At 51.2% G+C, this 23,888-nt stretch overlaps 1 protein-coding gene across 3 annotated transcripts in view; it reads left to right on the top strand.

Annotated features, from left to right (window-relative positions):
* Positions 1 to 19,062, top strand: part of Ppp2r2d (protein phosphatase 2 regulatory subunit Bdelta) — a 37,985-nt gene extending 18,923 nt beyond the window's left edge. For 2 of the 3 annotated variants that reach the window (XM_027929992.3, XM_071610805.1), the window contains 7 exons: positions 2,236 to 2,333; positions 5,662 to 5,827; positions 6,215 to 6,327; positions 8,938 to 9,115; positions 10,694 to 10,858; positions 12,604 to 12,865; positions 17,417 to 19,062. In XM_027929992.3, coding sequence (XP_027785793.2) covers positions 2,236 to 2,333; positions 5,662 to 5,827; positions 6,215 to 6,327; positions 8,938 to 9,115; positions 10,694 to 10,858; positions 12,604 to 12,865; positions 17,417 to 17,696 — 1,262 coding nt within the window. In that variant the 3' untranslated portion in view covers positions 17,697 to 19,062. The remainder of the gene's footprint in view (positions 1 to 2,235; positions 2,334 to 5,661; positions 5,828 to 6,214; positions 6,328 to 8,937; positions 9,116 to 10,693; positions 10,859 to 12,603; positions 12,866 to 17,416) is intronic. The other variant, XM_071610806.1, reaches the window with a different exon arrangement.
* The last annotated feature ends 4,826 nt before the right edge of the window (positions 19,063 to 23,888 follow it).

Raw genomic sequence — 23,888 nt, 5'->3', positions numbered from 1 at the left:
GTGCCCGTCTCCTGCATGTTTGTGATGCTGGTGCTTCTGGTCTGTGTCTGAGAGTGGAGTTACTGTGAGGTGGGCATTCGGCCAGGATCCCAAACAGATTGCAGTTTAAGGCCTTCTCTTTTGGGCTTTGCATTTCAGAGAAGTCTCAGGGTGGTGGGGATGCTGAACTCCTGGCAGCCAGCATCTGAGCAGCAGGAAATGGCAAGAGCACTGTTCCCACCTAGCAGGGTAGGGTGGAGTCGGGTGTACCCTGCAGTTCTGCACACCTCCTGCAGCTCCACACCCACTCCTCCCTGCTGTCCTCCACAGTCCTTGAAGCAGCCTCACAAGAATGCCTTCAGCTTTCTTTCGACCCCTGGATTGGGGCAGGGAAGGGACAGGAATTCACCCACAGTCGTGTACTCCTGGAAGTGTGGGCTGGCCCACAGGGTGCTGGGGATGGCCACGGTTCTGAGGGGAGCTGAACATTTAGCAGGACTTTTGGCATCAGCCAGATGACCATCTTACAGCCATGCCCCAGAGCTTTGGGCTGCCGCAGTGGAGCAGCTCTCTGAGTAGACCCGATGCCACCCTGGGATGGCCAGGGGGTACCGGGGGTGCTGCGGGTGGACTCCAGTAGAAAAAGGAGGCAGAATTGACTCCCACCAAAGTATGTGGTGGTTTTGGGTTTTCAATTCCAGCCGGGTGCCCTGCACAGTACCACAGTTATACTTTTAGCCTGTTGCATTTATAAAATAATATCCATCAGATCAAACTGATGACTGATAAGTTACATTTTACTGGTTTTGTAGTTTGTTGCCATTTAGTTTGTTTGTTTATTTTGGTTTTAGACCTTGTAAAAAGAGAGTATTTCTAAGTTTAGGCCCATGCATATTTACGCAGCTTAATGAAAATCATTTCTCAACACTGACAGCCGTGGGATTTCTCTTTTTAAAAGATTCAGTTCTTTATAATTAAATTTGAAAATCACTGACAGAACACCATTAATTATATAATATTGTATATCTTCTGGGTATAAATGACATAGATTTAGTCTCTCTTAATCCAGTACAGAAAATTTTAGTTTTATTTAAGCAAATTAGATTATTTAGAGTAATTTTAAGAGTGATGGGCTAGGAGTGCAGCTTATAGAGTGCCTGCCTAGCATATGTGAGACCCTGGGTTCAGTTCCTAGCACTGCCTTCCCAAAAAGGAGGCAGATGCCTCTAATAAGAAGTAGCTAATCCTTTCCAGTCTAACCGAAGATTTCTTTAAAAAAAGAAAACAATCCCAGCAATGAAATTCAAGCCCTGAGGAGGGAAAGGTGCTGATGCCATCGGGCTGGCTCTGCAGTAAATGACCCACTTTAGTGTTGGTGCTGACCTTTAAGAATGATTTCCTAGTAAGGCCACCTGGTGGGGATTCTTCAGGTAGTCTCAACCTTTGGGTCTGAGTCACAGTTATTCGTAGACGGACTGTTTCCAACAGCCATGTATAAGTGTTTGTCTTTAAGAACATGCAGCTTTTGTGCCCCTGTGCACCATGGTGTGCTTAGCAGCTGCTCTGCACGACTGTGCATTGGTGCCTGGCAGACCCTGAGACTGCAGCTCTACTGGGTCAGATTTAGGGTCCAGTGGTGGCCACAGCACATGACACAGCCGAGCCACAGGGAGGCTGATTCCCCAGGAACCACTGTGTGAGGGCCCTCCAGTGTGTGCCACGGTTCTCGCCTCCCGGGAGCTCATGTGTTGTGATGTCAGAAACTCGGGGATCTTATTGTGGTCGTGTTGTCATTATCGAGGAGACTGGGGCTTTATTTAGTGAAGTGGAACTTATTCTGTCTACAATGCTATCTTGTGCACAAGCCAACAAAATGGACTGCGTATGATGTTAAAACACTCCTATTGCTGCTGTGTGAGAATCCAGTTTACATTAAAAAGTCAACATTGGGCATGTATTGTAAAGTTAGGCAGCATTCTTCTAGGACCAATCAGAGTTTTTCTCTTATTTTGTTTTCCTTTTAGAAAGTAATGTTCTAAATTTCTGCCCTATCTCCTTAAGTCAAGATAACCCAGTCTAGACAAATTCTGGTGTACCAGAGGACCAGACATCATCAGGCCACTTGGTATTTAAAACTTTGCCATGATATTTTTGTTTCATCTGGGGAGAACGTTTTACACGTTTACCTTTCTTTTTATTTCCTTGTGACTCCTCCCAAAAAGACAATCTGTAATTTCTCCTGTATTTTATTGGCAGCTGACATCATTTCAACTGTTGAATTTAATTACTCTGGAGATCTTCTTGCAACAGGAGACAAGGGCGGCAGAGTTGTTATTTTTCAGCGGGAACAAGAGGTCAGTAATATACAACCCTCAAACCAAATAAAATAATTCACACCTTCTTATCACTTACAAGAAAAGAAACACAGGCTGGGGTTGTGGCCTAGCACGTGTGAGGCACTAGATTTGATCCTCAACACCACATAAAGTTAATTAAATAAAATAAAGTCATTATGTCCATCTACAACTAAAGAAAAATATTTAAATATTTGTTTAAAAATATTTAAGCAAACGAACAAACCTTCCCTCTGCTGCTTTTTAAAAAAAAGAAAAAGAAAAGAAGCAATCATTTTCTCAGTATCCAGTTCCTTTACCCTCGGTTCCCTCACATTGGCTCGTGCACACAAACCTTGCCTGGGGACCAGCAGAGAGATCTGCCTCCCACGGCAAGCCCCCGAGTCCCTGCTGCCTTCAGCTGGAGTAGGGAGAATCCAAAGCAAGGACCAGAGGAGGGAGGTAGAGGGCCATGGTGTTTGGAACATGCAACTTCCTGCCGACCTCGGGTGCTGACCAGCTCCCACAGCACTTCCTACAGAGGACCCGGTGGAGTGTGGATACTCTCGGTAGACGTGAAGGGCACTGCCTAAAGCCCCTGGAGGCTTCCCTGGCCTTCAGGGAGGAGCGCACAGGTGGACCCACTCTCAAGAGCTAGTTTCTGGGTCACTTCTGTGAGGAATACTTCTTCACACATGAGAGCATGGGAAATAGGCCCAGGCCCTGCCTGCCACCCATCCCGCCCCGCCCTGGCATTTCCGGTGGCCTCAGTAGGGTTCTTGTGACCAGCAAGGCAGCAGGGCTGTTGTGTGCTGCACAGCCACCATGTGCCAGCCGCACGCTGTCTGTAAGTGTAGGTCTTGTGTTTTCCCAGCAGGTTATGAGATATCCTTTTCCTCCCTGTCATCTCCAAATTCTAGTCTCTTACGCTTCGGCCAGAGGCTGGGCCCTGCAGATCGCTAGTGCACAGGACACAACTGGCTCTGGACCTCCCCAGGGAGCAGAGCTTTTTTTGGAATTTGACATAAAAATCAGACATCTTGTTCTAAAATGGATTGCATTTTAAGCTCTTGGCTGAGGTATGTTGAGTCACCCAGGAGCGTCTCTACAGATGTTGCCCTGTGGTGCCCTGGTCCAGTACAGCTGGGTAAACCCTGGCAACTTGTTTTCCTCTGTCTTCATGCTGTGGATTCCGGAGGAAGGGCTGTTTGGTTCTGTCCACTGTTTGCTCTCTCCCTGGCTTTGGTAGGGTAGGGATGGATTACACGCCCATCCCTGGCAGACCTGCCATCCTGCTGTTACAGCACTGAGCTGAGAAGCTGGAGCGGCCAGTAGCTAAACCGCCACACCTCAGCTCAGAGGTGTCCAGATGTACGTCCTGGTTTAGAGCAGGAGTCGGGCTGCTCGAGACACTGTTGAGACACTCTGGCCTCCAGGAAGGTGGACGGTAAGGGAGCAATCTGGCAGTGCGAAAAGGACGAGCCCTCCTATAGGTTGTCTCTTAGGGAGCCCCCATGTGAGAGGAAGGCGGCTCTGTTTAATGGTGTGTGTCTGCAGTCTGCACTGCATGCAGTTAAGTCAGAACCCTGCTTTCCACCCAGCACCCCTTCCTGTTTGCCCCAGCCCCCTGAAGCCTTCCCTCAGAACCCTTCTCCCTGGGTAAGGGAGGAGGTCTCTCTATAGGGCCTTGGGACTGCTGGGCCATCTTGGGCTTTGGCAGTTTGTGAGGGTCGAGGGTGGTTGTGGTGGGGGCACAATGCTGTTCTGGGTCCTGGTCGGAGTGGCTCAGGCAGCAGACACTGCTGATTTTTCTTGTAAGTCGGAACCGTCTGTTGGTGGACTGTGCTTTCTTCTAGAGGAGTGAGGCCTGGCCAGGAGGGAGAGCTGAGTGGATTAGCCTAACACAGCACACTGGGGAAAGCCACCTGGGGGGGGGGGGGGCTTCCAGCTCCTGCCAGCGAGCCCTGGATTCAGGGCTGTGCAGGACGTGGCGCTCAGCAAGGGAGAGGTTCAGGTGGTTTGGGGGATGCCTTCTCATAATATTTGATCATAATTCAGAAATATAAAGAAGTGCCCATCTTGACATAAAGATTTGTTGAGTTCCTGTAACCTTGGGATATAGACTAAAGTGCCAAAATGTAGAATTTTTAGGTATGGATTATAGAGCAAGAATTAAACAAAAAATAGGGTATAGCTCAGAGGCTTGCCTGACATGTGAGGTCCTGGATTCCGTCCCCAGTACTGGAAAAAGGGGAAAATACAGGAAATACTCAGGCTGCAAATGACACTTCATGGTACCCACTTCAGCGCCCCTGGCCCCCATCTCCCTGAATGCCCCTGCCCTCCCACAGTTACCAGGTCTTGGAAGGTGGCATGTGTCTTCTCAAGCACGTTTTCTCTCTACTGTGACCTGTAGAACTGCTCTGTGTGTTTCAGTTCTCGCAAGCAGCACCTCACCAGGGACATTTTTGTGTAGAGTCTGTCTGCGGGTCTCTGTGCTTTCCTGCTGTGTGGTTTGCCTGGATGGCTCTGCCGCTGCCACGGTGTGTGTGCCGTGTCTGAGTCACTGCCACAGAGCTGGCGTAGCCCCTGGCTCTGTTGGGCTCCTCTCCCACTGACTTGGGCCACTAGCACTGATCCTCTGCGGGCCTAGATGTCCACCTGGCAGGACAGAGACAGGCAGGCAGCAGCTCACACTTAGGTATCCATCTAGGGGGGGTCTGCCAAATGGAGCCTGCTGCATATGCAGCCTGAACATGGGAATAGAAGGGCTGGGAAATGCCTGTTTCTTTTCTCTGAGTACGTTAATTCTGAATTTAATCTGTGTGAGATTTTTTTGACCCAGGATTGCCCCTTCTGCTCCATACTGAGGCTAGAACCCAGGGGCACTCTCCCACTAGGCTGCATCCCCAGCCCTTTTTAAAATTTTGAGATAGGGACTTGCAAAGTTGCCAAAGCTGGCTTTGAACACATGATCCTCTAGCTGCAGGCGCCCGAGTTGCTGGGATTATAGGCATATGCTGTTGTACCCAGTAACCCAGAGTTTTTGTTTTTGTTTTTAAAAATGTTGCTGGGCACAGTAGCCATGCCTGTAATCCCAGCAGCTTGTGAGGCTGAGGCAGGAGGATTACAGGTTCAAAGCCTGCCAAGCCAGCTTCAGCCACTTAGCGAGACCCTGTCTCAAAAAATAAAAAGGATTGGGGATGTGGTTCAGTAGTTAAGCAGCCCTGGGATTCAATACCCAGTACCAAAAAAAGTGGGTGTGGTCACATGGTGCTCACATTTGTATTGCCATGTTCTCGCCTGACTGGGCTTCACTCAGTAAAGTAGCTGTCATGTTTTCTTGCAGAATAAAATCCGCCCTCATTCCAGGGGAGAATATAATGTTTACAGTACCTTTCAAAGTCATGAACCAGAGTTCGACTATTTGAAAAGTCTAGAAATTGAGGAAAAGATTAATAAAATTAGGTGGCTGCCACAGCAGAATGCTGCTCATTTTCTACTGTCTACAAATGGTAAGAGTTTTTTATTGAGTGACTGTTTGATTTAGAATTTTGTTTTTAACCTTCTGTATATGTGGATTTCTTTTTTTCTAGAAATTGTTTCTGGCTTAAACTTTTGGAAGAGTAAATAAATTATCAGCCACAGTGGCAAGTGATAAGTTAAAGATTCAAAATGTGCCCCCCAACAACCAATACTGCGTCCACTACTCTGCACATGTGTCTGCATTTTTATTTTACCAAGAAAAACGTTCATCTATAATTGGAAATGTTCGTATTTAAAGACCCCTCCCAGCCTAGACAGCAACAGAACCTCAGTTTTTAGTATGATACCTAAGTAATAATAGTGGTGCATGTTAATGGTTTTTCTTTTAACATGAAGAATGAGGTTTTTATTTGCAGATAAAACTATTAAATTATGGAAAATAAGTGAACGGGATAAAAGAGCAGAAGGTTATAACTTGAAAGATGAAGATGGACGACTCCGAGACCCATTTAGAATCACAGCACTGCGGGTAGGTGCGCCCTCCGCTTTCTTTAAACTTCCCAGCCTCGTTACCTCAGCTGTCTGGCGGTGCTGTGGATGACAGGGAGCCCTGCCTTCTTGACCCAGGAGGTGCTCCTCACGAAGCAGTCGCCTTCGTGTGTGTGTTCAAGGGGGGACGCTGCAGGTTTCCACCAGGCAGAAGTGACGTGCTGCTCAGAGGTACAGCTGAGGTGCCAGGGAGAGTTCACACCCAGCCCCGTGGCAGAGCGCTTCCCTGGGGGCAGCTCAGGCTGCAGCCTGGAAGTCAGACTGTGGGCAGAGGGCGCTCTGTGGTGGTGTCCTGGAGTCCTGCTCAGGAGCTGAGGCACACTCTGCTGTTGCTGACTTTTTTGCATCAGGGTGTCCGTGAGCATCATTACTTCTAATCGTTAGATTCTCCCCTTACGTTTTGCTGCCCCCATGTGTAGTATGGAGTGACCATAATTCATCAATTCCTGTACTAGACTTTTTTCATGTTTTGACATCTGTATAGTTGCATAAACCTTAGAAATCTCAGTGTCTTGTCATTGTTCTGGTTGAAGGGTGTCTTAAGACATAAGGCTTAAGCTGACTAGACTTGTGCCCAGATAAAACAGGGAAAGTGCTGCCGGGGGTGGAGCCCAGCCTCGGTCCCAGGGGCTGCGGCTACTATTTAGAAAACCCTTGGCTGCTGATTTCTCAATGAGGTTTAAGCCCTGGTTATATATACTCTTGCTCGTCAAAGAAAGACTAGTTAGTGAGCACATTCCAAATCAATGGTCAAGGGAGATCCCAGAAAGGGTGCTGTCCACAGATCCCCACCCCAACACACTCCAGGCCCCAGTGGGCATGCTTGCAGCCCAGAGTGGGCATGGCCTGTTCTGGTGCCATTCTTGAACTGCACCAGGAGGGTGGTGACAGAGCAGCAAGGCCATCTCCACCTGCAGTAGAGAGTACGTGCAGCTGGGGTGAGAGCATCCCAAGCACAGTCCTCGAACTCCCTGCCTGTGATGCTACTCCCTCATTTCCAGGGTCTTTGTTGAGGCTGGGGAAGGTGGTGTCATTTGCTCAGATCAGTTTATGGGAACTCAGATGTTCTGTTGAAAACGCCGGCGGTTTCTGATATGCCACGCTGCTGCAGGTGTATCCACCAATCTACAGGAGTCGTGTGGTGGCCGTCTCACTAGTGTTGAGGACCCATCACAGCCATCGTCAATGCTCTCAGTCTTGTGAAGTAGGAGTTTGGGTGACACGGGTCATCCTAAGTCCTGTGCCATCTGTCCCTCTCCCACCAGCTGTGTGTACAGCCCTCTCAGGAATCCATGTTGCTCCCAGTCAGACCCTGCACCACCCCAGAAGCTCACCTGCTTGTTTTGGAGAAACTGCAGGTCCTATGTGGCCCCTTTAATAGCATCGTCCTAAATAAAACCATACATGAGGGGCCACAGGAAACTGATGAGCACAGTTGGCCACCATGTGAGGATGCGGGGTCAGGGCCAGGGGGCTGTGTTTGTGTACCGAGGTCTGTCTAATAGACTCACAGAGGACTATTACCTTGACTGAGCCTACCTGGGCAGGAACCCGAATGTCACTGTTTTAATTTTTTTCTTTTAGTGCCAGAAAAGGGATTTGATTACAAGAAGGACTCAGCATTATTAGTTGCCCTGTGTTCTGATCAGAGACTTGTCAGAGGGTCCTGGCACATGTGCTTTATTCCTGTGCACGGGAGAGCCGACACTCCTGTTCCTGGGAAATGAACCCAGGGCACTCTACCACTGAGGCACATCCCCAGACCTTTTTATTTTTTTATTTTGAGACAGAGTCTCACTAAGTTGCCTTGGGCCTAAGTTGCTGAGGCTGATCTCAAATTTGTGATCCTCGTGCCTGAGCCTCCTGAGTAACTGAAATCATAAGTGTGCATTAGCACCCAGCTCCCCAGCTTACTTTTACAGAATTTGGGGAAGACCCAGATGAGAGATTTCTTCCTGCCTTCAAGGCTCCCTTCTGATGTCTGGTTACCAAAAAAACAGACAACACTATTCCTCGACTTTCCTTTTGCTTGGTGAGGGTCAGGCCGGCCGTCTTGCTTCTGTTCTTGGCGCAGTGCGCTCTGGCCAGGCACCCTCCTCCTCCTCGTTTCTTTGGCACAGCAGCCTGTTTTTTGGAGCCCCTCAGGCACAACACTCAGCACAGGCATGGGGAGGGTGCCTTTGTGGCTTTTCTTCTTAACCTTCAGGTGAAGGGTGTGTAGGTGCCCAGAAACGCGGCTGCTGTGGAAGTACTAGCCCTGGGGTGCTCAGACTGCACATGCCACGTACTAGCCCCGGATCAAGAAGGGGAGCAGCCTCAGCTCCTCTGAGGGGCCCACATGCGAGCACTGAGTGCAGCGGGAGAGGCTGTGCTCCAGCTGCAGGCGCTGGCACCGCAAGGATCTCCTTGCCTTCCAGGGTGGGCCACAGGGACACAGGTGTCCTCGAGACGTGGGGTGCCTCTGGCTGCAGTCCTGCTAGCTGGTCAGTTGGGGGTGTTGCTGGCCCTACCTTAGATCTGTCCCATACCTGCTTTACTCTTACGCTACCATGACCCTTGTTTTGAATTCCTATTTCCTTCCATTTTTTAGGTTCCAATATTGAAGCCCATGGACCTCATGGTAGAAGCAAGCCCACGACGAATTTTTGCAAATGCTCATACGTATCATATAAATTCCATTTCAGTAAATAGTGATCATGAAACGTATCTTTCTGCAGATGACCTGAGAATTAACCTGTGGCATTTAGAAATCACAGATAGAAGTTTTAGTATCCTTCACTAGACGGTGGTCTCTGCGTTTCCCTAGGGGGTGGTTCAGTCATTTTCATGTGCACTTGTCTTCATGTAGCTCAGCATTGATCTTTGAAGACAGTTTCCTCCCTAATAGCCTATGAAGAAGTTCTCAGAAATATAAACTTCCCCCTATCTTGGGGAAGTGCTTTGTAGGGCATTGACCTGAAGCCCATGGCCCACCTGATTCAGTCAGAGGCAGTTTTAAATAGAGTGTATTTGAAAAATCAATGTTGTGGTTTTTCTTTAAAATTTACAAATGGTAATAGAGTAGAAAATAAAACTCTGATTAGAATTTTCACATTCAGCCCCATGTGAGAATTTTGAGCCCTTAGTGGCGTGGCCACTCTCCTGCCTTGGCCTCCTGGTATGGCCATCCCCTATATGTACCTCATGCCTCCTGCCCTCTGAAGAACTTCCCAGAGCCTGCCTGTGACTGGCAGGAGCTCAGGGCACTGTTTGCTGGCTGGTCACTGTCGAGGGCTGCCCAGCGTTGCCCCACCATCACATGAGTCTCCCTGTGAGGTCTCTGGGGTCCTTGCTCCCCAGTTTGCCCTGGGAATCGCAGCTGCAGCTCTCCCAGACTCCCAGCTCTGTCTCCTAGCTCCGCCTAGGTCCTCTCCTTTGCTGCTGCCAGCGCAACTGTGGGTTGGTTGTGCCTCCAGCCTCTCTGGATGTGCCTTTCCCTCTCTGGCATCCCGTGATTCAAGCTGTGGACTCAAGTTTGTGCGTGTGTTCTTAGTTGTCTCAGCTGGAAGGTGAATCTGGTCCTCCCCATTCCAGACTGGCACAGGGTATTCTGCCTACCCTGGGTTTTTTTGTTTTTTTATATATATATATTTTTTTTTTGTTTTTTTTTTTTTTTTGAGAGAGAGAGAGAATTTTAATATTTATTTTTTAGTTTTCGGCAGACACAATACTTTGTATGTGGTGCTGAGGATCGAACCTGGGCCGCACGCATGACAGGCGAGCGCACTACCGCTTGAGCCACATCCCCAGCCCAGTTTTAATATTTTTTTAGTTGTCAATTGATCTTTATTTACTTATATGCAGTACTGAGAGTAGAACCCTGTGCCTCACATGCTAGGCAAGCATTCTACCACTCAGCCCCAGCCCCAGCCCTAGCCCTGTTTTTTTGATGAACCGATTTCTGCATGTGACAGCCACCTCTGTTGGCATTGTTCTGACAATTCCACAAGTGCTTACTTGGCTCCAGGTAATCGGCAAGGGAACCCTTTAGACCTGGCGGAGTTGTGTTCTATCGCGGGGACAGAGTGTGGGGCTCTGCAGAGGAGCCCTCCAGCGCAGGCGCCCATGGTGGAGGTTGGTAGGGTGGCAGTGCAGCAGCAGGGCGAAAGCAGAGCTTGTCTCCACACCCACCCGTGGCCAGGTGCCCGTGGCAGGACTGCCACGGACATTTGAAGCTGCTTCCTGGTGTGCCTCGGGAATGTGATGTGCGCAGTCAGCCTCCTGGGCCTCTGCCCCGCCACCCTGGGGCCCCTCTGTGTGTCCGCAGCACGCCCATCAGCAGCATGCGCCTTAACGCCTCCCTCCAGACATCGTGGACATCAAACCTGCCAACATGGAGGAGCTGACGGAGGTGATCACCGCCGCAGAGTTCCACCCACACCAGTGCAACGTGTTCGTGTACAGCAGCAGCAAAGGGACCATCCGGCTGTGTGACATGCGCTCCTCCGCCCTGTGCGACCGGCACTCTAAGTGTAAGTACCTTGTTTTAGTCCTCCTTCCAGCTGGGCTTCACCCAGGCCTGGTTCTGTTCCCACAAGCCACTGTCCTGGGCTGGCGTCATGAGGCCAGTGGTTCAGTGCCAGCACTTACCCTCCCTGAGCCTCAGTGCCTCAGCTGAGTTCATCCCCGACCGGGTCCACCGAGCCACTGTGGCCTCCCCCCTAACGCATGGAGCCTGGACTGAGGCTCCAGAAGGCATTGGGCCTGATGACTTGCATTCTGCTCCCCCTGAAGCCAGTTCCCCGGGGGCACTGTCTGCAAGTACTGAGCCTTGAAGTCTTCTGGGGGAGGAAAGCATTGCATTTGTTTCATCTTTAGCCAGGAAGAACAGGCCTGTTGGGTGTGGTGGGACAGGCCTATAGTCTCAGGGTCACCGTCGGCTGAGGTGGGAGGGTTGCATGAGACCTCCAGGGCCTGTGCCATTGTACTCTGGGATATGGAGACCTTGCTGCCCTTCCTGGCCCCTGCCCACAGGGCTCTGCGGGTTTCTGCGTCCTGTGGCGCTTTCCCTGACAGTGAAGTCCCTGACCTGCCCTTCAGCGGGTGTCCCTGCTGGCGCGCAGCACCAGTCAGCCCAGGGCACTCCCTGGCTCCTCCCCAGCTGCCGTCTGCTGCCTGCTCTCTCCTGTGGTCAGGGCACCGTGCTCCTGTTACACTGCCTGCCATGAAGAAGTGTTCTCAGCGTTCAGCAGGTGCAGCGTCCAGGGGTGGCTCGCCTGTGAGCAGAGTGACTTAGTGGTGGCAGTGCTGGTTGCTGGCACAAGCTGGCCTCAGGTTCACTTCATGCAGAGACACAAACGTCACAGGTTCCTTGTGGAAAGAAGCAAGGGGAAGCCAAAGCAGATGATGGCAGCACACCTCCCTGGCCTGAGCCTGCTGAGCCAGAGCCATGCGCAGGGCATCTCGTGGCCCAGAGGCTCAGGGGCACCTCCTCCTGACCGACCAGGTGAAGGGAGCTCTGTCCAGTTTCTGTAATAGAGAAAGCAGGTTCTGAGAAGGCACAAGGACCTCTCACAGTTAGAACGTGATTTCAGCATTGAAGACAAAACTCCTGCTGACTGACTTTGGCCAGCAGAACCATTGTAACAGTTAAAATCTGGACCACCAGCCAGGGGTGGAAGGGCACACCTGTAATCCCAACCACTTGGGAACCCGAGGGAGGAGAATGGCAAGTTCAAGGCCAGCCTCAGCAACTTAGCAAGATCCCATCTCAATGAAAAGGGCTGGAGTGTGGCTCAGTGGTAGAGCACCGCTGGGTTCAGTCCCCAGTACAGAACAACACCACACCCGGACCTTGGTGGTGGTCGAAGTGGTGGTCAGTCCAGCAGAGCAACCAGGTGTTGACCCTACAGAGAGCAGGCTCACTCTAAGAGGTCCCAAGCACCACACCTGTGAAAAGCATGTGTCTTCTAATTATGGACATGGACAGGACTGATCGTGGCATGCGCTGGCCCAGTGTCATGAGGATACAGGCTTCCCTGTGGTGTCGGTCTCGGGCTGGGCCATGCCTGTGAGATTCTGGCTCGGCGTTGACTTGCAATCTGAGTGTGCTTCCAAGCAGCTGTCCTGGCTGGCACTGGGGCAGTGTCCTAGAGGATGCAGTTTTGAGGTTGAACCCTGCAGAGTCTCACTGGGGGGACTGAGACCTGCTAAACTGTAAAACAGCTTGTTTTCTGATTTGAAACAGAAGCTGAAAATATTTTATTTTGTTTTTCAGTTTTTGAAGAGCCTGAAGATCCCAGTAGTAGGTCCTTCTTCTCAGAAATAATCTCATCCATATCCGACGTCAAATTCAGCCATAGTGGTCGGTACATGATGACCCGAGACTACCTGTCAGTGAAGGTGTGGGACCTCAACATGGAGAGCAGGCCAGTGGAGACCCACCAGGTGCATGAGTACCTGCGGAGCAAGCTCTGCTCCCTCTACGAGAACGACTGCATCTTCGACAAGTTTGAGTGCTGCTGGAACGGGTCCGACAGGTGAGCCCGCGGGGCAGGAGCCGCCGTCCTGGAGTCTCAGCAGGCCCTTGGGAGGGGTGCTTTTTGGTTTCCTGTGTCCAGCCTCATGCTGGCTGAGGAGCTCAGTTCCGCCACATAGGCAGCCTGCTCTCAGTCTGTGCACAGACTGACATGCCAGCCTAGAGCATGCGCAGAGAGGCCAAAGAGATTATTTTTCAGGTCACAGGAAGCAGTGTGATCTTTGTGCTGCGTAAGTTCCCAGAGTGACGTGGGGCCAGGCAGAGGCCGTGTAGGCCATGGGGTTGTGTAACAGCCAAGACACGCTGGTCTTGGAACAGCCTCTGCTTGTGAGGAACGCAGTGGACAAGCCTGTACTTAACCCGGCTCCTGAGGGTAGGGGAGGCCAGTGCGCTCGCACCTTTGGTGCCCCTGCTGGGCCCTAGGACTCCCCAGACTAAAATCACCTGTGCGACTCTTGAGGAAAATTACCACCCATACTTAGAAAAACTCCACCATGGGCAGCCACAACAGCAGCAGAACTCCTGAGAATTGAGGTGTTGAAGTCGTGCATTACAGAATATAAAATAAGGAGGCTTGAAACAGTTCTGCATTAAAGGAAAGAACCAAACACCTGAAAAAGAACCACAGACTATTAAAAATGACCTAGGAAACCTGAAAGCAAATCAGACAGAAATCTTAAAACGCAAGATACGGCAGGAGAGAGTCCACTGTGGGTTTAGCAGCAGATCCAGTTCAGAGAGAGTTGGAATCATGATGGAAGGGTGAGCCACAGAAGCAGAAAGCCCGAAGGTTCAGTGTGGAGGAGAGGGTAGGGTGTGGCCTACGTCCATGTGCAGAGGAGCATGTTAAAGTAGCATAGCCAGCAGTACGTTCAGCTTAGGGAAGACCATGTGCACATCATAGTGCAGAGCAGGTCTCAAGAGGAACCTGGGAAGGACGCACATCCCACACAGACTGGCCCTTGAGGCTGAGAGCAGACTCCTGCAGCCACTATGGAGGTCTGTCTTAGTCCTGTGTGTGTTGCCATAACAGGATACTAGAAGCTGGGCATTTTTGATAGAGAGGCTTGCTTATCCTTCTGTCTAGCTCACAGGTTGAAGGTTGAAAGGTAAGATCAAGCGACTCCATCTTTTTAGCTTCTGGTGATGGCTTCATGGTGGATGGCATCATTTGGTGAGAGTACATGAGTCAAAGAGCAGGAGAGGCAGCCACGGGAGCCAGACTCCCTTCACAACAGCCTCCTCTCCTGGTAGCTAGCCCAGTGTCTTAAGGAAACCTCAGTCCCTTTGAGAAGGCAGGCCTCTTGGGGCCCCCCACCTCAGTTCTGTGCACAGGGTTGAGTCCCACCTAAGTCTGCCTGGGACAGCCACAGGGGGCCTGCAGGTGTAGTGGTGTCTGTTGTAAGCGCCCAGCTGCCTGAGTGCTGGAGAGCACCGTCACCTGCCTAGGGTCATGCATTCAGGCAAGTGGCCCTGTGAGAGAGCCTGTGGGGTGAAGGCATTTTCAGGGGGAGGCAGAACCAACTGTAACAGGAAACCAGAGAGAGAGCCAGACCCCGATGAGCTCGCTGCAGGCTGTTTCCAGCAGGGGGGACCCTGGAGAGAGGGTCTGGGGTCCAGTCGGACCAGCAGAGCAGCAGCAAAGCCATGAGTGAGTGTCTCAGGGCCACACAGATCTGTTGACCTGTGCCAGCTGGCTGGCTGTGCTGCAGGGACAGAGACCAGCCCTCCCCACAGCGTGGAGTGAACAAGCGCTGAGAGTTCAGGGCTCTGAAGCAGATGTAAGTAACAGAGAAGAGTCCAGAATAAGGGCAGAGTCACAAATCAGGCAGAAACCAGCCAAGAGCAAAACTGCAGCAGTGGCCTAGGCATGGAACTGGGGACGAGGAAAAGCGGACCTGGGATTTGGAAGATGAAACACAACTTGGTGATTACAGTGAGCTCCAGTCCACCCCTGGGGCTAGCCCAGCCAAGAAGAGGGGAGCCACTGCCACCTCCAAGAAACAACCTTGAGGCCCCAGCCCCACCTGCACCCCACAGGCAGCACTTCCAGGAAGAGGATCCTGCCCCCAGCTCCAGGTGACACAGACTTAGTGGGGGCCTATGCCCTGAGCAGGTGGTGAAAAGAGCCATAGCAGGCAGGGCTCGACTCCCAGGTCACCAAGAAAGGGGGTGTGCTCAGCTGCCCCATCCCCTCCCCAGGTCCTGTCTCTTTACCAGAACAATAAATCTGGCTTTGTTCGTAAAAAAAAAAAAAAAAGAAAAGAAAAATTCCAAGCCACTGAGACCCCCTCACAGCACAGCTGTGGGAATTCACAGGGCTCATCCTCATGCACAGCCAGAGGTGGAGACCTGACCCTGCCCTGCCTTGCGTGGGATTCTGGTGACAGGGGGACTGGGAGCCAGAACCCCTAGCCCAGGTATTGAAGTGGGGGTCCCGCCAGCTGTCCGTTCTGCAGCGTAGTGCTGAACAGCTGAGAGGTGGGGAACTGCATGTGTCACAAGTGGCTTCACGAGGAAGCCAACAGGACACAACGTGCCAGCCACACAGACGGCTCCTTTGGGTTTACTCGTGCTTGTGCCAGGGTGCAGTTAGTCTGCTAAGCACTCACTTAGCAAATGTCAGACCCTGGGTTTGACCTTGAGCACCCCCAAAACGGATCTGTGACGGGAAATGCACAGCTGCTCTGGTGAAGGACTGCCCACTGCCCCACTGTGGGGAGCCGAGCCGAGGGCTGGCCTGGCTTTCTGGAGGGGTGCACGATGGGATTCGGCCTTCTTGGTGATGGATATGTGGATACTGGCCGCACTGTTCCTGATACCTTGTAGTTTATTTGAAATATTACAAGATACATTTCAGTAAAACATCCCCACGAGTATCCAAGACCTCTCCTGGTGATACATGCTGCATCCATTTACTCCTGAGGACCCTCCCATCATCTGGTCTGGTAGCACTATAGGGGCAAGATGGTGCAAGGCGAGGCTGAGGGCTGCTGTTGCCTGGCCCCTTGCCACACCAGGTGGTCGTGGCCTCTTGCTCATGTGTCCACATAGGTCTGCACTGGGCTGTTCCCTGCCTGGGGGGTGGCACTTCAGGGCAGGGGCCTAACAGTTCTCTGGCAATTGATTGCCAGGTGGGCTGGGGGATGCCCGCCTCTGGTGCGGGCATTGGCTGTCAGGAATTTATAGGTACGCATTGTGCCTCAGATCTTAGCACCAGGTTCCTTGCAGGAGGTTATTTGAAGAACTCCCAGTGAGAGTCGCCCTCCTGTGCAGTCCTGGGTCATGTGTGGTCATCTTGAGACTCGGGCTCTGGCACTCGCTGGACTGGGCTCGAACACAGTTGCCTCTCCAGCCCCTCTGGTACCAGAACTCTGGCGATGAGCTGCAGGTCCCGCATGCACAGGACAGCTGTGTGTAGCTCTTCTTCTCTGAGTTCATCTTTTTTTCTGGTGAACCGTTGTAGACGAGGTGCAAGGGACATTGAAGTGTTTGCACATAGCGGGGGAAAGCCCCACGCCCTGTAAGGAGGCCGCCCTTGTTGAAGGTGGGCACCTAGATATGGCACCTCCCCTGAGCACCAGGCGGGGTGAGCCTGTTGAGATGGGAGCAGAGACTGGCCTGGCCTGGCCTGGAAGGTGGGTGAGTGCCATGGACCTCACCTCCACACCAGGAACTTCACTCACTTCAAAGCCCTGGGTCAGCTCGGGCAGCATTGGATGTGAGTGTGGAGGTGAGCTTTAGGCAGCCATCTCTCCCACTTTTGTAGAAAAAGCCGAAGTTTTGCAGTGTGGTCAGGCCGTGTAGTGAGGATGTGTAGGTGCTTTAGTGGGTTCCTGGTCGCAGTTGAAAGTTATGATTGACACTGAGATAAAAGCAGGAAAGGTGTAGCAAATTCTGGATTTATGTAAAATGGGATTCTCCGCTTCTGCCACATTTTGTATTCAAGAGTTTCACTGTATGATATATATTGTTTCATGTAAAAGAAACTTTTTTGAAGATAAATTTAAAACTTGTTTGATTGAGCTGGATCCAGTTGTGCACACCTGTAATCCAGGCAACTGGTGAGGGCGAGGCAAGAGGATTGCAAGTTTGAGGCCGGCCTGCACAACTTGGTAAGCACCTTAGTGAGACCCTGTCTCAAAATCAGAAGAGTTGTGGATGTGGCTCAGTGGTTAAGCACTCCTGAGCTGAGTGTCCAATACCAAAAACAAAAAAAAAAACAGATGAAATGCCAGTGAAGACGCATTGGCAGAGGTGGCCATGCATGCCGAGCAAGAGTGTGTGGAGGTGAGCTTTGGCGGGCAGTGGCAGTGCAGAAGGCGGAGCTGGGAGAGGAGCCCCACCTGTCCGGACAGGGACGAGCAGGTGGGGTTTCCCGTACTACTTAAGAGGTCATATGGAAGCTTCAGGGAGAGGCTGCGTCTCCTTTCTGACCCCAGCATCTCAGTCCTGGTTTCTGAACGTGCCCAGGTGCTACGGAGGGAGGGGTGGGGAGTACAGGCAGTGCGCAGCCGCCCAGCACTCAGTGCTCCTCTCTTGTCTCGAGCAGTGCTGTCATGACGGGCTCCTACAACAACTTCTTCAGGATGTTCGACAGAAGCACGCGCAGGGATGTCACCCTGGAAGCCTCAAGAGAGAGCAGCAAACCCCGAGCCAGCTTAAAGCCCCGGAAGGTTTGTGCAGGTGGGAAGAGGAAGAAGGACGAGATCAGTGTGGACAGCCTGGACTTCAATAAGAAGATCCTCCACACAGCCTGGCACCCCGTGGACAACATCATTGCCGTGGCCGCCACCAACAACCTGTACATATTCCAGGACAAAGCCAACTGAGGGAGCCGGCGAGGCCTGTGCCGCAGCCCAGACGGCGTCAAGGAGCTCTGCATTCAGAGCCTCATGCCCTCCCATAGAGCAAGAGCTGGCCTCCGTGCATCCTGGCCTGGCCCTGCCTTCAGCCCAGGAGAGAAGGGTGCTGCTGCTCCAGAGCGGAGCCCACTGGGAGCAGAACTGCTGGACATTGCTCAATAAAGGCCATTACTCAAATAAATATATTTATTTAAGTCTGAGCTTCCTTTCCAGTTTATAGACCAAATACCTAACACCCAGGAAAAGAGGTGTCGTCAGGCCCTCTCCCCATCCCACCCTCCGCTCTTCCCTCTCCCTGCTGTCCCTGGTCCTGTGCCTAGATGTGGGGCGGCCCGAGCCCGGGCAGGTGTTCCCAGTCACTGCATCTGCCATCACACCTCCGGGTGTGGCTACTCAGTGCAAGCAGCACAGTACAGAGTGCTTTTGAAAACAGAAGTTGTTGTCTTGTATTTGCTTCAGGTCTATGTGATGAAATCATGCAGGGTCATTCTTGGGAACAATCTCAGAAACGCTGGTCCTCTTTGGCAGAATGGTGGCATGTGTGCAGTTGTTAGTTCTAACCCAGCTCCCCCGCACTGTCACTCTGCCCTGTTTCTGTAGAAGTAGTCCATCTCCCCACCAGGCCGGGCTGGGCGGGGAGACCACAGGAAGAGACACTGCTGCCCTAAAACCACCCGGCTCCCAGCAGGCCTGAGTCACTACAACTGAAAACATGCTTTCTTTTAAAGTCTTTTTTAAAAGTACTTTGGGGAAAATATACTTTTTAAATATTGCTACAGTTACATGCATGCTTTCACACTGCATTTCAAGCCAGCAGAATTAAACCACTTTAACTGCTTGTGATGCCACCAGTACCTCGTGGTTCATTTCAAAAGATCTTTGATGTCAAAATCAAGGTTTTCCAGCAAAAGTTCAGAGGCGTACCAACATCAAGTAACAGAGATTGCTTCCATGGGATTGGACCCATGAGCCCAGTCACAGCGCCCCTTGCCCTGGGGGGGAGAGCCAGGTCTCAGTGCCATCACTGAAATGAAGGTGTATTTTGATTACTAATGATACAGATATGCAAGGAAAAAAGTGTCATCATCCTGAGTTGATGTTAACAGAATGCCAGTTTAGTTCACATTAAGTTAGAAATTGAGAACATAAAAATACCTTTATTTTATTTAAAAGTAAGTCATTCTGTATCTTGGTTGTAATGCCATTACAACATCTGAGATGTGGAACAGTCGTGCAGGCATTAGTCAACCCTGGTCCTTCAAATCAGGATTGTATATATTTGTTTCAACTATTTTGACCAAAAAGTTTAATAAATTTTAAATGATTAACTGGATTTTCACAGTGTTTGGACAACTTTTTCCATTTTTAAAACATATTTCCCACTAAATAGGAAACCAGCCTTTGACGCCTGGGGACAGGCCGAGGTGAGTGCAAGTCCATGCTGCGTAGCTGCGTGCTCCTCGCAGGGTCACGGGTCCCCCAGGCCGAGTACCCTGGCTGGCAGCCCTGCCCGTTTCCACAGGTTGCCTTCACTGCCGTGCCAGCATCAGAGGTCCCCTTTGTGGCAGTTACAAATACTGGCCAAAGGGATTCACTTCTGAGAGTGAGTGCTTTGTAGAGGCAGGTAGAAAATCTTACCTTCTCCTCTCCCTCTTGCACATCGGATTCCACTAGACCCTTTCTCCATTCCAGTGACTGAGAATCCTAAGGCTTAAATTGATGTTTTGTTTATGTTCAAACTTATGAAGTCTGTCGTTTTTCTTATTCTAAACCTTTCTGTTTTGTTTAAAGTTAGATATCTGTTCCTGAAAGTGAATTCTGTGTATCTCTTATACATGAGATTCGATGCTGAGTCTCTGGCCTGAGACTCTGGATTAGGTGAATAAAAAGTTAAAAATTCAAAAAGGGCTGGAGAAGTAGCTCAGTGATAAAATGGGTGTTCTACCATGCAGGTACACTTCAAAACCTAAACGTACTCTTTTTTCTTTTGGTACCGGGGATTGAACTCGGAGGCACTCAACCACTGAGCCACATCCCCAGCCCTATTGTACTTTATTTAGAGACAGGGTTTCACTGAGTTGCTTAGGGCTTAAGTTGCTGAGGCTGGCTTTGAATTCGAGATCCTCCTGCCTCAGCTTCCCAAGCCACTGGGATTACAGGCGTGCACCTCTGTGCCCAGCTAAAGAGAAAAACAGAGCTTCTGTAAACCGGTAGTGCTGTTAGGAACCTGTGGGTATTTGTGAGCTGAGGGGCAGTGCGGATGCTATCCAGGGACTCCCTGATCTTCCTGTGAGGCGCTTTAAATCGCAGCCTGCCAACCCCAGGAGCTCTCTAGAGGGGAGCCCGTCAGTGCCTGCCAGCCCAGGGCTGTCCCACTGCTCCTCCCAGGAGGGTCTGTGTAAAGGGGATGAGACGGGCATAGGGATGGGCCCTTAACTCTCTCCTTCTAAGCAGGCTGTGTCTCCCTGGACCAGTGCCCTTGGCATCAGCAGGGGAGTGACGGAGAATGCCAGCTAGTAGAGTCCACACTGCAAGGCCCTGGGACGGTGTCCTGTGCTATAGGTGGGGGAATACTAAGTGCCTGTTGTCTGCAGGTGATACTCTGTGCTCAGCCCTGGTCTGAGACCAGGCTTTACCCAGGACTGGACTGTTGAGTAGGGATGGGTCACATTTCCAGTGTTGTCTATCCCACAGGCACCATGCCTAGAAAGCTGGGGAGTCAGAAGTTCTCTGTGAGCTGCTGACCAGTCCCTGAACACTGCAGATGGAGAATGCTGCCCAGGAGCCACATGCCAGCCTGGCGCCTGCCTGCCCTGCACAGGGCTCCTGCACAGGGCGCACGTGTCTCACCCGCAGCTGCCTGGTGCAGCTGAGCTAAGCAGCAGGCCAGTGGCTTTCATTGTTTAGGGGTGTGCCAGGTGTTGACCTCCACCCCTCTACAGGGCATCGTGGGCTGGGCCAGAGGGCTCATGGCTATGGACGACAGCCCCTTCTGGGCACAGGCTCAGGACGAGTGCTTTGATCCTGGCTGTGGGTTACAGAACAAGCCGCCTGTACATGTGCCCCTGCTGCAGGGCTCAGGTTGAACTCCATGCACTCGTGCCCACATGCTGCTCTGTAGAGTGCCGGTGGTTGTGTGGGCCTGCAGGCCATGGAACTTGACCTTGACCTTGACCTTTTAGGAACCATGATACCCCTGGAACTGGGCAGGGAAAAAGCCAGCTGAAGGGTGGGCAGAGGTTGGTGCCATCTGCCTTCATGTATAGCCAAGTACACTGCTGGGGCCCCGTCTGTCCAAGGCGCCCAGTGGTGCTGTCACACTAGGCAGGGCACACACAGGACAAGAACCTGCACTTAGACTTCCTCTTTGGTTTTGAGTTATCATAATGCTGATGACTAAAGTGCTCTGCCTCGAACCCCACAGGCATGTCCTCAGAGGACCAGTGGGAGGACCTGGGAGCAGCAGCAAGATGGCCAGAGGCCTGGCACCGCCATCCAGTGTCCTGTACAATGATCTTGTGCAAGTCCCTTCAGTTAGAACATTTTAATGATTTTTAAAAATACAATGGAAACCAGTCCCTCGAAACAGGACTAGGAGTGTGGCTGTCAGATGGTCCACACTGCATCAGACAGGGTTCCCAGCAAGTGGGAAGCAGACCCCCGCCTGGAGTGTGGTGGACAAGCCCCTGGAGAGGAAGAGTCTTGGCACACAGGAGTGGTAGGAAAGCACTTTCCAACTCCACGCTGTTTGACGGCACCAAGTCAGAGACCTGCGATTTCATTGCTAATGACAATCTACAGTGGGTGAGTGAGGGGCACCCTTTATTTTCATTTCTCATCTGGCTGTTAGAAAACTCTTGTGATCAAGTTTTGATTTTGCAGATGCCACAGCATGAAGCTTTGTAGCATCCTTGAGATGTGTCACTGAGTCTCTAGAATAGAGACTGGCCCTTGCACATCTGACTGGCACCCTGAGTCATGAAGGGACTCGTAACTGATCATAATGCTGACGTAGCATGAAGTGCCTCCTGGCACCTGTGGCTGCAGGGCTGGTAGCCAAGACCCAGAGGTTCCAATTGGATGCCATTTACTGCCTTAAGCAATTCACTTGTTTGCCTCTGAGTTAACTGTTAGCAGGTTACTTGGGAGAGCTGGAGGTGTAGGTCAAGGGTAGAGCACTTGTCCACCTTCCACTTGCATGGCAGTACCAGAAAGAAGAAAATTTGGAAAGAGTGGGACACCTTTTTTAAATGAGTCTGTGCTATAAGAATAGGAAACAATTAATTCCTAGGAACTTTAAGTGGAAATTTTGTTCTACAAAATCTAAATATCCAACACAGTGTAACTCTGTGGTTTTTAGGAATATACTTTCTTAAAACCAAGCAAGGGGCCCACATGTCATTCCAGCAGCTCAGGAGACAGAGGTTGCAAGTCCAAAACCACAGCTTAACAAGACCCTGTCTCAAAAAACAAAGGGCTGAGTTGTAGCTCAGTGATAGGGAGCCCCTGAGTTCAATCCCCAGTATCAAAAAGAAAAATAATTTTTTCTTAAGTTTTGAGCTGGTAACTTGTAGATATCAAAACCTCTAAAAAGATGATGGCAATGTCTTGCTTGTGCCTCTGACCCTCGTGGGTGGACTGTCCCTTGCTTCTCTGGTGTCCTTTCAGTTTCTAGACACAGACCTGATGTGTTCCCATCCTATTCTTGCACGGGAAGCAGCCAGCAGTGTCCAGGCCTGCTGGTGCTCCTTGGTGCGAGCCATCTCCCACAAGCCTTATGCACAGCTCTGATAAAGATGTGCACCAGCAGTCTGCATGTCCAGAGGCCCCCAGCGATGCTAATGTCACCAGCTCAGTAAGAAGGTATCACTCAATTTTTACTTCATTGTTTTACTTTGAAACATTTTGAACGGGTGAGCACTAGCAGCTCTGCTCATGGGTCCTGCACATTCCTGGATTTCACTGGCTCTCACACGTTCAGGGTCCTTGTTACCTACCTTAGAGACTCCCCAGCTGTCCTGACCCAGCCACTCTCTACTTTGTAGCACATCCTTCAACCCAGGCTTGCCTGGTGTCTTCTTAAGACTAAAGTGCAACTACGCATCTTTGCAAAGTCATGCAGAAGGTATGGTGTGGCCTCTGGAGGCAGGCACCCACCAGGCTTCTGCAGTACTGATTAGATCCCATGGAGAGACAGTGACAGGGCTTCACAGTAACTTCAGTTCCCACTGATGTGCCTCCTGGGACTTTGCTGTTTGCACCAGTCCTGTCTCCCATGCTGATTCTATTAGGAAGACCCCCACCTCACATGTACCTGGCTGCCTATGTCCATCACTGTAGACTGAATACCTGCCTTATTCAGTGGCTATCTTGCTACCCAGACTGTCCCCACTTGGCATTCCTCAGGTTGCACACACTAGCACCTGTCCTACCACTGTGGCCCCACTCCTTGAGCACTTCTTGCCCACACACCCAGGTCAGCTCTCTCAGGAGCCCTGCCTTCAGAAGGGCACTGGGAACTGCAGGCCTCACTGCTACTGGAGCAGTCTTGCTGCTGGCCGTCACTGGCAGCTGAAGCTCATGCACATGTGCTCCTCAAACCAGGAGTTCCTGCTAATGCCTCCAGCTCAGCCCATACAGCTGCCCACCATCACCAGTGAGTCTGCCTGCTCAGCGCTAGTGTGCACATAACTCACTTCAAACTGCCAGCCCATGCTCCCCTGCAAAACACACTCACCCGGCAAGACAATAGGGTGGTTGCTTCCCCTGACCTCAGGGCACCAGTCCAGTGTTCTCCAGTGTGCGTGAGCACAGTGCTCCCCACCTGCTCTCCGCTTCACGCCCAGCTGTATGCAATTTTGAATTCCATTCCCCAAAGTGGCTGATTTTAATTACTTGCTGATAGCATTACTGCTGGGCTAGTGGTCTATCATCCCTTCTCATTGCCCCACTGCCCCTCATCTGCGGACCTAGAAAAGTTCATTTAGTTCTGGATGACTCAGCCCACAGCTTTTGCACAAATAAGGAAATGCTATGTTTTCCTTATCTCTTTTTGCATAAAGAATAAATATGCATGTGCGCTTGTGCGGCGGCATTCCTGAGGCTGGAGGGTCAGCCAGGTGACTGGCCAGCAGACAAGCTGGCTGTTGATTTCTCCAA

This window comes from Marmota flaviventris, chromosome 4, assembly GCF_047511675.1.
Source record: "Marmota flaviventris isolate mMarFla1 chromosome 4, mMarFla1.hap1, whole genome shotgun sequence".
Lineage (NCBI taxonomy): Eukaryota > Metazoa > Chordata > Mammalia > Rodentia > Sciuridae > Marmota > Marmota flaviventris.
Note: the sequence above shows the minus strand (reverse complement) of the source record. Positions and strands in the feature narration are given on the sequence as shown.